Source organism: Brassica rapa, chromosome A09, assembly GCF_000309985.2.
Source record: "Brassica rapa cultivar Chiifu-401-42 chromosome A09, CAAS_Brap_v3.01, whole genome shotgun sequence".
In the NCBI taxonomy this organism is placed as follows: Eukaryota; Viridiplantae; Streptophyta; class Magnoliopsida; order Brassicales; family Brassicaceae; genus Brassica; species Brassica rapa.
In genome coordinates this window covers 9,196,684-9,208,283 of record NC_024803.2, presented here as the reverse complement: position 1 = coordinate 9,208,283, position 11,600 = coordinate 9,196,684, and the positions used below count along the sequence as shown (strand labels likewise).

The window sequence follows — 11,600 nt, the reverse complement described above, 5'->3', positions numbered from 1 at the left end:
CGCGAAGCGCGGACACGGGCCTAGTTATCTTAAATTTACCAAAATTATCCAAATAACTGGAACTGAACTAGAACTAAAAATGCATATAAATCTCTCCGGATATCAACCAAGCAAAAACCAAATAAATTTTTGTAAATATCCAAACAGTTTAAAAGTTTCAATTTTTTTGGGTCAACTAACAGTTTATAAATTTCTAGAATCGAAAAAAAAACTTCGAAAAAAGCCGAGATACCCAAACAAAACCGAATGCCGATGCCTACTGTTGTTGATTTTGATACCAAAACTGGTAAAGGTTGCAATAACCGAACCATCTCTTACCTTAAACTGATCCTGAATTGCCTTCAATTGCACAATTTACATGCTTACATTTTTCGGTTTAGTCAATATCAATCCAAATTCGGCTTCAGAACAGATAATCAAATACCAAAAAATCAATTTTGAGATTTACAAGTTTCACAAACTTTCCTAATGCGGTTCATAGCTACAGGCACATCTCTCTCTGACAAATTACTGAAACAAAGCCTAAACCATCCCGGTTCAATGCAATGACAACAAGATCCTGGTATTACATTGATCTTGCCAATGTTCAAGAGCTTGTTCCACAGCTCAATCTCACCTTTCTCACTGTAAGACGACATAAACCCTCTCATATCCACCCAACAGAAGAACCCACCACTGCTTCTCGTGCACTCAATCCCCAATTCTTTCAAACCCTTCACAAGCTCTGCGTAGACCCTCATCAACCTCTCCCTGTTGGTCTTCACAAACCTCTGAACAAACTTTGGACTCGAGATTGCTGATATGAGCAAATGCTGTGTAGGAGAAGAGACTGGAGATAGCGTTGTGAGCTTCCTTGAAGCGGATAGAACACTCTCGTTGAATGAGTAGATAGCTGCGGTTCTAAGTCCCGGGAAGGACAAGTCTTTCGAGAGGTCGTAGATGATATGAACTCTCTCTCTGTCCACATTCTCCTCCGTGTCAACTACTTCAGCCATGCTAACAAACTCTCCTCCTTCTTCGTGGACAGAACCAGCGAAGACTTCGTTTGAGATGATGTGAATGTTCCTCTCGCGGGCAAAGTCCAGAAGCGCGTATAGATTCTCTCTGCTCAAGAGAGTCCCCGTGGGGTTCCAAGGGTTTGAGATTATGACGCCGCGGATTCTAACACCTCGTTTCTTGGCTTGGTAGAACGCTCGATCAAGAACAAGCATTGATATGTTGAAGTTATCCGCGCTTCTACAAGGCACGTGTATGAGATCCACTCCCGTTCGCCATTTAACATCCCTGTCATATCTGTACACAACAGAACATCCCCCTTCAGCATTGTCTGGTCAAACAGTAGAGAGTTTAAGAACTAAAACCTTACCCTGGTGAACATGGTGTAGGAACGAGGAAGGCGTTTCCGGAATCAGCTAAGCAGAATGAGAGAATCTCTATGGCAGAAGCTGCACCAGAAGTTAACACTATCTGCGTTGGATCAAAAGAAACAGAGTTCTTGGTTGCTTCAGACATGAATCCTGCCACAGCCTGTTCATAATCCAGACAATATCTCTCAAGAACACATGAAAACATACTTGTAAGTATTAAGACAAAAAGGGTACAAGGGTAAAAAACCGTTTTGAGTTCAATAAGTCCATGAGAAGGCTCGTAAGAAGCAATGCCACTCATACACAACCCATCCGAGATTGCTTCTCCTGGATCCTCTGAAACCCAATCCATCTGTTACAAAGAAAGAGACAGTCAAGTCAAGTCAAGAAGATCACAAAAAGGTGCAAACTTTATTGAAGGGTTTGGTGTAAAGTTTAAACCTTTGTGTTGTGAGCTGAACCGAGCTCGATAACTCCGTCCGGGTTACCCGACTCATCATACGGATCCTCCTCGACCCGTTTCTGACCCACGTGGTAAGGCGAGTCTCCTCCCTTGAGTACACAACCAGCCCGACCCGAGATCGAGACAGCTCCACCGGAGAGTCTCGGCGAGAGGAGAATCCGAGAGAGGGAACGAGGCAAACTCGCAAGCTCCGTGAGGTTCCCAACGGACTGCGACCGGGTCGGATCCGGAGAACCCGAACTAGGATCCGAATCTGGACTCGGTTCGCCGGAGTCGGGTTCGTTTTTGCGGTTGCGTTTAAGGTAAAACTGGAGGAAGTAGAAGAAAGCACACGGAATCACGGAGCCTAAGAACAACCCGCCACGGCCTTGAACCACGCCTTGTAACGGAACGATAACCCTCATCGCGGTGGTTCCGCCGCCACCGCCGCCGGAATTCTCGGAATCGGATTTGGAGCTCCGGTTGGGTTCGGTACGGGTCATTGTGGGAGTGAGGTCAGCATGATGGGTAGGTGTTTTTAGTGTTGAAATCGAAGTCGGATGGGTTTTTCGGGTCGGGTTAACGGGTTATGGAGTCCGACGGCGAAGAGATTTGAGAGAAACAGAATATTCTTCAGATTTAGGTAAATCGAAAAATGGGTTTTTTTTTTTTTTTTTTGGGGAATCTATGTGGAGCGTAGAATGCTCTTGTTCGTTCCTTAGTTAAAGGGTTAGGCTTTGGCTTCTTTGGGTCGCTGAGAATTTTGGAGGGAGAGATAAGTGTCCGTAAATTACTATTGTACCCTTGCTTCTTCTTTTGTTTATTTTTTTATCAACTGGTGTCCCTACAATTTTGGATTATCGGAGGCTTTTGTATTAGATTTTCAGTTGACACCGGTTTAAACGACATAGTTTAAGGATGATATGGTAAAACCAGTCAAGTCTTTAGATGAAAAGGAAGGATTACAAGTAATATGATTACTAAATTAAGAAAACTCTTTTTGTTAAATTGTTTATATCTTCAAAATCGTAGACCAATCCAACAATATGGAAGTAACTATTTATTCAATGTGCGGTCCAAATGTCTGTTTTGAATTTTCTGAGAACTATAGTCTCTTTTCTATTTTTTTTGTTCTGGGGATATGTAATTGGATTTATATGTAAAATTGTAAATATACTGTAAGATTCAGATGTGCGGTCCAAATGGACATTTTTGATTGAACACTGAAGTTAATGAGTGAAGCATTGAATAGAGTACTACTACTGACTATGAATCTGAATCTACAATTATTTGCGTGTACTATCTTTCCATTGCATTAAAATGGCTTACATGTGAGCTGTAAATTTGAATTTTTCCAAAGGTACCAAACAATCCAAGGCCAAACTCTCATAAGAGTTGCGAATATTGGAAATTTACAAAGATGGAAGATGGAAAAAAAAAAACAATAGCCGGGCAATGGAAGGAAGAGGCTAATACATGTCTTGGCATCAAGCATTCAAATAACAAATGATTGATTGATTCTCCAAACAATCCACGCGTTTGACATTTGTCATCCATTTCACCCCATGTTTCTGATTAAATCAACGACCAGAATGGCTCCACTTAAGGCTTTCCACATAAATGTTTGCTTAGAAGCAAGCAGTTTACACATCTCAAACATATTATTTCAAGGCATTTACTGAAGACAGTATGTAACCTTGTACACATCGTTCTTGTTTTGATGACTAGCCAACCAATTACATGACTTGATCGAATACCATCCACCCTTGGTTAACCGCCGGCTCCAAAAGGTATCTCTAGACACCACCGGTTAATTCGCCAAAATGATGGTTAAATCTCACATTACAAAGACTTCCTCTAATGCTTGAATATTACACCTCCTCATTGGTACATCAATCAGTTGATTGGCCATCAGATATGCATCAAAACTTTGAGTATTCATGGCGATTTGCAAATATCATCCTCCAATCATCTGTCTATCCAAACCTAAATAAATCTACCATTACTGTGCATGTTAATTTCTTCCTTAAAACTATATATGCCTTGTATAAGCTCTCAATACTAATAACTGGTAATACTTTCTACAAATATATATATGTAAGTTCAAGTTTCCAAGAATTTAATAAAAGTAGCAAAAAATAAAATTATTTCTCTTTTCGGAAAAAGTAAATGAATTTTTTATATTAGAATCAAAATTTAAAATTTGTATAGATCCCAGCTGGCAAATAGATAGTATTCTTTCGTATCATTTCTTATATGGTCGATAACGTAGATGGGACATTAAAATAGTGTCCTTATATTTCTCTCCAAATTGCATAAGCCACAAATTTTGCAGGAGCTATAAGGGCTATCCTTTGTATACACATTTGATTCGTAAAGAACAAAAATATATTTGCTATCTTATAAAAAAGTAATGCGAGACACAAGTTGATAAGTAGAACAAAATGGATTTGGCTTGGTGTGTGTTTCCGCCTCAAGTTGAGAAAGGCTAAGGTTTTGGTCGTTATATAACATGAATCTTCATCATGTGGGCTCCTCACTTGTTCTAATTGGGTTTAAAATAATCACGGCCACATGATTATTACATCTAAGTACTAATCCCTATCATATGTTAAGTTTAAGAAACTCAAAAAAAAAAGTCTAAGAAACTCAAGATTGCGAGATACCAAATCATATAACTTTTCAAGAAACCTAGAGGTGTTATAAATTAGTGTATTTTTGTATTGTATCCGTGAACCATGTGGGTAAACCACTAAACCGTAAACCTAGAGATGTATACACACGCATATTCGCTCATTCACATAGAAACTAACAAGCATTGGTATTTGGGTCTCTAGGTCAGGTTCGATCGGTTTTTTATTGGGACCGAAATTTTGGGTAGATGAATTCTGAACCCATTTAGAATTTATGTGTTTCGACTTCGGTTTCAGGCCAGTTCGTATCAATTTTGGGTTGTTTGAATGATTGAATCTCAGTTTTTGAACCGTTGATATTTAAATAAATTTTATTTGGTTCGGTTCAAATGTTTTTTTTTGGAACAATTCGGTTCAAATGTTTAAAACCAGAGATATACCTTAAACTTGAAAATATCTTTGAACATCAAAATTAATCAGAAAATCCAAAAAAGCAAACAAAAAAAAAATCACCTAAACACCCGAGTATATACCCAAAAATCTGGAAAACTAAAAAATATGTATCTATACTCTTAGCACCAACCTGAGATGTTAATCATAATTCATAACTATCGAAACAGATAAAAATAAAGCTTATAATAGAGTTATTTGAGATTTTATCAAAGTCTCATGCTAAAAATTATTTCACAGAGAAATGGGTAGACTTTAATTCTGATGAGTTGTGTCACCTTAGTGTCCTATCAATACAAATTGAATCGAACCCTGGGTTCCATACAAGAAGGACCATCCACTGAGAACCTCAACCCACGTGTGGGAGCTAAAACCTATAGTCAGAATTTAAATATGAATAGATTAATGTTTAGAGAAACGATGAAAAAATATTCATGAGTAGATTTCTTAGATAGTTTGTTTGAACTAGACTAATATTATTGACAACGAATATGATAAGTACAAAGAACAAATCATAAGATAACACAGCTTGAAAAAGTATTCTAGATCTAAGGCGAGTGAATTAAGAAGTGTATATGATAATGATCTTGGCCTTGGCCTTGCATTTTATACTTCTAAGCTCGCTCCAACTACTCTACGCATCTAGGGCGTACATGCCGTGTTGCTCCCGAGATTTTAGTCTATTGATTAATTAATTAACCGTGAGGTGACCGGATCTTGGTTGTTATCCGTATACTCGGATCTCACTATCTCTGGCTGTGAGGTAACCCTTTGGGTCGGAATATATGGGTTTCAACGATTGATCATGTCATCACTACCAAATTCAGTCCGTTTTCACTGGATTTTACTGGACCAGATTTATGTGATAAATCATGCTCCAACAGTTGCTTCCAGTCCATTAAGTGACACATGGTTATCTTTAATGGGCGGAGACACCAGAAATGTGTGATTTTTGCATGCTCCAATCTCGTCTGACGGAGAAGCAATGTTGTCTCTAAAGATCGAGGGCGAAGAAGCTAAGCCGTCGAAACGTCACTTCCCGTGAGAATCTTTTCAAATGACTCGATACTTTCACAATCACAACAATATTATTCCTCCGTTTCATTTTAATTGTTGTTTTAGATTTGTGCACACAGTTAAAAAAATGTTTATTTTTTTATATTTTGTAAAGGTAGGTTTGTGTAGATGTAATAAATAATATTTTTTGAATTGGATTTTTTTTTCTCTCAGTTGTGGATAGAATAAAGTTTAGTGTTCGATTGCCATGGTATAGCGAATCTCACTTACTCTGATTTTATTGTTACTCATTCCTCGGGAAGGATGATTTATCTCTTAAAGATAACATGACTATAAATGATACATTTTGATCACTGAATTTTCTCGTCGAGTCTTTTTCACGAAAATTATGATTAATACTCCTAATTAAAGAAGTATTCAATGTTGTTTCCTTTTTGTTTATGTTCTTAAGGTAGTCTGTCTTTGAGTTTGTGATATAGAAATCTATGTTTCTTCTTTCCTTATTCTGTGAGAGAATGTCGTTCGAGAAGAAGAAAAACTTGTTTGATCCTCACCCAGTGTCGCTCCGAGAGGAACTTGGTTTATTTTGTCAGAGATACAAATTCTTGTCGGAGATAAAGCTGCTTCTGCAAAAAAAAAAATAAAGATTTTTCAGAGACAATTAAATTGGGGGTTCTGTTGTGTCCACATGACGTATTTTGACGCTCGCAGGCTATTTTTTGTCAATCCCCAGGCTTATTCTGGAAGTCTTGGATCGGTCAGAGTTTGATTTCCTTCAGATATCACCAAGTTTTGCTTGAAACAGTTGGACTCGCCCGTAAGAGTGAGGGAGGAGCGAATCCCTCTAAACTAATAATTGGTTAATATTTTGCTTTCAATTTTTGTAAGAAATTTTAAATATGTTTTATAATTTATATGTATGAAAATTAATTAGAAGATTCTAGTAAATAATTTTAAAATTGATCTTAATTCGACATTTGATATGAACTATAAAAATCCATATGGATTTAGTCATTTATTTTGAAAGTATATTGAATTTCAACAATTCATCTTTATAACAAATATTTTTGTTATAGTTTGACAAAAATCTGATAATTATTGTTAGCATCATTTTTGTTTGATTGTTCATTTTATTTTGAAATACATTAGATAAAATTAGATAATGTGATATATGTTGTTTTGATAAAAAGAGAAAAATATGTGCTCGAGAAGGTCTCCCAATTCCTTCCTTGGCAGCACCGTTGACTTGCGCTTAGATTATTAAATAATCATTATTTAGTTCATTGGTATCCTATTGACACCACAAATAGAATTCAGGTAAATGGCAGATGCAGTGATTGATTCTTTCGAGAATTTACTATTACTAAGTTTGATACTTTTCAGTGATTTTCGCCTTATTTATTTGAAGAACTCGGATCTAGGCCTATAATATATTCTTAAAATATTAAAATATAATTATATTTATATATGTATATTATATATAATTTTTATATTAAATAAATAAAATTTTGGTTTTATTAAGTTTCAATAATCTTTCAGTTTTTTTTACAAAAATAATTTGAATAGTAAATAAATTGTTAATTTGTTAGTTTAAAAAAAAAATCAAGATCCAGATATCCATAGGTATTCGAATTTTAGTCAGGATATCTTAACTCCAGATATTCGGATAGCAATTTTATGGATTCGACAGATCCGATCCCGAATACTTAATTTGTCCCACCCCTACCTGACGGTCAATGAAAAAACGTCTTTTTCAAATAATGATATCAAGATTATAAGATATTTTCTATTTTGAAAATTTTCTATTTTTGTTATTTCCAAGTAAATAAACTAGTATGAAAATTAACATGTGCGGGACATGTATGAAATTTAGATAAAATTGGCTTGAGTTTTCTGAGTCCAGCACAATAAACTAACTTCCAGATCAACGTGTTCACTGTTCAGTACTGTCCAACAGGATACGAATCCATTTGGGCCTTGAAACCCAAAAGCTAAAAACACCATAAAAGCTGTGTATCATTTATTAATCAAACTATATACTATAAGGGAAAAAACACATTCACATTTCCACTGAAGAATCTTAACCAAATCCCAAATCTCTCTCTCTCTCTCTCAAAGTCTTCCCACTGTTAAAAAAAATGATGAGCGGCGGAGGTAACGGAGGTGGAGGAGAAGGAGGAGACGCCGAACGTTGGCTAATGACTGCGCAGAAGCTCCTCTTATCCGGCGACCTAAACGGCTCCAAAACCTACGCGATCCGCGCATGCGAGGCCGATCACTCCCTCGTAGATCCCGCCGAGCTTATCCTCGCCGTCGCCGACACTCTCCTCGCCGGCGAATCTCGCATCCGCGCCGATCTCCCCGACTGGTACGCCGTCCTCCGCCTCGTTCGCCTCACTCACAACCCCGAGCTCGTCGCCACTCAGTACAGCAGGCTCGCCGTGCTCCTCAACCCTAGCCGGAACCGGTTCCCGTACTCCGATCAGGCCTTCAGGCTCATCTCCGACGCGTGGTACGTCCTCTCCGATCCTTCTAGGAAGGCATTGTACGATCGTGAGGTTCATCTGAGTCAGTTCGGGCAGTTAGGTCAACTAGGGTTTCAGCTTCTGAATCAGCCGCCGCAGTCTCCTCAGCACCAAGACGAGTCTCCTCAGCACCAAACGGTGTCGTATCAGAGCCAGCAGTTGCCGTTTCAGCTTCACCAGCACTCGCATTTCGCTCAGCCTCAGCAGGTGATGCAGTCTCAGCCGTTGCAGCAGTTTGGTCACGAGAGTGAGATGATTAGGAGTGGTGGTTCGAGTAGTAGTAGCGGTAGAGACTGGAGACTTCCTGTTGAGGAAGAGAGGTCTATCAACTTGAACACTGCGACGGAAAGGGTGCAGCCTAGTCGGCGTTTTCATGATCAAGAACGGTCTTCTAGTGGTAGGTCTTATGAGGAGGCGTCGTCTCAAAGGGCGCCTCCTCCTTCAACTGATCTCACTTGGTCGTCTAAACCTACTCCAACGTCTGAGCCTATAGCTTTGCAATCCTCTGGTCAGTTTCAGCCTCCTAGGTCCAATCAAGCTGCTCAGCTCTCGCTGCTGTCTTTGGTTTCTGATCAACCTTCTGTGTCTCAGCCAAACCGCTCGGCTCAGACACATTCGGTGTCTAAACCGCAGCCTGTCTCTTCTAAGCTATTCCCGATGTCTCAGCCATCTTCTAACCCTCTTGCAGGGACTGGTCTTCGTGAGGTATAAAAAAGAAACCTTTAGTAATGTAGACACATCTTTTATGTATATGAATTAAAGTATTGTTTTTTCATGTAGGCACCGAGGCCTTTTGCTGCCTCTAAGCCCTTCTCTGGGTCTCAGTCATCACAAAAGTCTAAGCCTTTTGCTGCGTCTCAGCCACCAACGAACTCTAAGCCATCTGCTGTGTCTCAACGATCATTGAACTCTAACCCCTTTCCGGTGTCTGAGCCGCCGCGGACTTCTAACCCATTTCCAGCTTCACAGCCACCACAAAACGCTAAGGCATCGCCAGTATCTCAGCCACAACAGACATCATCTAACCCATTTCGGGTATCTCAGCAACCACCGACCTCTAGGCCAATCCCAGTATCTCAGCCTCAGCCACAGCCACCGCCGACATCATCCAATCCATTTATGGTATCTCAGCCAACCACAGCTTCTAAGCCATTGCCGGTATCTCAGCAGCCTTCAACGTCTAAGCCAATGATGGTGACTCAGCCGCCACAACAGGCATTTCAATCACAGCCACCTGAAGCCTCTGGTGGGCCCTCTACACTGTCTCCTATCTTCAGTTCAACTCAATCATTCCATCAACCTCCGGTCTCTACTACTCCACCTCCGGTTCCAGCTGTCTCCACTACTCCCTCTCCAATTCCAGTGGCCTCTACTAATCCTTCTCCTCCTCAGCCTACGGGGGTCACTAACCAAACCCAACATACTGAACAGACTCCAAGTTCAGATTCTCACCCGAAGGTTCCAAGTTTCTGGACGACTTGTCCTTACTGCTTCGTGCTTTTCGAGTATCCCGACATGTACGAGGAAAGCGTGCTTAAATGTCAAACTAAGAGCTGTAGGAGAGCTTTCCAGGCGGTGAAAGTTCCATCTCCACCACCAGTTGCTGAAGAAGATACTTACTATTGCTGTTGGGGTTTCTATCCAATAGGATTCGCAGAGACGGCTAAGATCCCCGACTTACCAAGAGGATTCCCAGTCTATGATATACCGAGAACAGCACCTAAAAAAGCCTCTCGGAAGGTATATTATAATGAAGACGAAGACGATGATGAGTACATAGATTCTGATCCTAGTGAGGACGATGATGATGATGATGATGACTGGCATATGAATGGAACCAAAAGAAGAAAGAATGTGAAGCAGAGTAAGCAAAAAGCATCAACAAAACCGAGACTTGGAAAGCCTCGGAAAGTAATTGTTGTTGATTGAATCAGAAAGGTTTCTGAATGGAGAAGTAAGGCTCCCCACTCTCTCTCTCGCTGGCCATGTTGTTGTTGTAGTAGTGTAGCGTAATGTTAATTGCTTCCGCAGCTTTTTGTATCTTAATGTTCTCTTTGGTCGCGGCTGTGATTGGTCTTTTTGACCTATTCATCATGGTTAAGTTTGGAAGCAACGGTGCAGTAATTTGTAATGTTTTGGTTCTCTTTTTTTGGATTAATGTAGTTTTTGGATGTAGTATTGTTGGCGTAAGATTTTCCATGTAGGTTTCGTATTCTATTTTTATGTTCTCTTAGGTAACGGCTGGATAGGTCTTCAACCGATAAGCAATGGTGTCAAAGTTTGTTGTGTTTTGATGTCTCTGCTATACCAATTTGATGCATTATAGTTTCAGTTTTGAGAATCTAATATATTAATTTAGGTTCTATCTATTTACAAATAGTCTAAGTTATCTATTTACAAATAGTCTAAGTTGGACTATTACACTTAACTACCTTTTTAATTATTTATATTTATGTCTAACTTAATTATTATTAAATATATACACTAACCTAAAATTATGGAACTAAATAACTAATCTATATTTTTTTAATAATGACTTCAATTTATATTAACAATACTGTTAAATAAATAATCAATTATATTTTATTTATTAATATGAAAAAGAATTATATATGACTACTAATTCATATATATAACTGTACTTTAATTTAAATGCAAGAAAAAAATTCTTTAAAACCTTCACAAATATATAATAATATAATTCTTATAGATAGAGTATTAAAAATTAGATATATATATATATATATATATAAACTAAATAGTAATAGTTATTAATATTTAATGATATGCTGGAACATTTATTATTGATATTTTTTATGAGTATAATTGTACAGGTTATTCAAGCAAACATTTAAAATATTAATCAAATATAAAACTAATTGAACAAAACATAAAACATACTTTAAGTTAGGCTTGAGCGTTCAGGTACACGTTAGGATACATGTTGGGTATTTGGAAATTCAGTTCTAATTTATATCACATCCTAGGTCTCATTTTGGCAAATTTGTAAGTACGGATCATGTTTAGATATAATACATCGATTTTGGTTCTAATTTGTATCATATCCTAAAATCTATAAAATTACCATATATTGTTCCAATTCAGGTTATATGAGTTCGGTTCGGATATATCCGAAGTTAAATCCAAAATTTAAAAGCAAAACATA

The 11,600-nt window shown here is 38.2% G+C and overlaps 2 protein-coding genes across 2 annotated transcripts; one reads left to right on the top strand and one right to left on the bottom strand.

Moving 5' to 3' along the window:
- Nucleotides 1-325: 325 nt before the first annotated feature.
- LOC103838354 (probable aminotransferase ACS10) lies at nucleotides 326-2,945 on the bottom strand. The gene is made up of 4 exons (XM_009114785.3): nucleotides 1,809-2,945; nucleotides 1,615-1,719; nucleotides 1,367-1,527; nucleotides 326-1,293 (listed from the first exon to the last, which is right to left on the bottom strand). Exons 1-4 carry the CDS (start codon nucleotides 2,310-2,312, stop codon nucleotides 432-434), a joined length of 1,632 nt encoding a protein of 543 aa, XP_009113033.2. The 5' UTR covers nucleotides 2,313-2,945; the 3' UTR covers nucleotides 326-431.
- Nucleotides 2,946-7,415: 4,470 nt separating this feature from the next.
- Nucleotides 7,416-10,624, top strand: LOC103838353 (pollen-specific leucine-rich repeat extensin-like protein 1). Its single transcript, XM_009114784.3, has 2 exons — nucleotides 7,416-9,139; nucleotides 9,215-10,624. The coding sequence occupies exons 1-2, from the start codon at nucleotides 8,048-8,050 to the stop codon at nucleotides 10,361-10,363; spliced, it is 2,241 nt and encodes a 746-aa protein (XP_009113032.1). The 5' UTR covers nucleotides 7,416-8,047; the 3' UTR covers nucleotides 10,364-10,624.
- The last annotated feature ends 976 nt before the right edge of the window (nucleotides 10,625-11,600 follow it).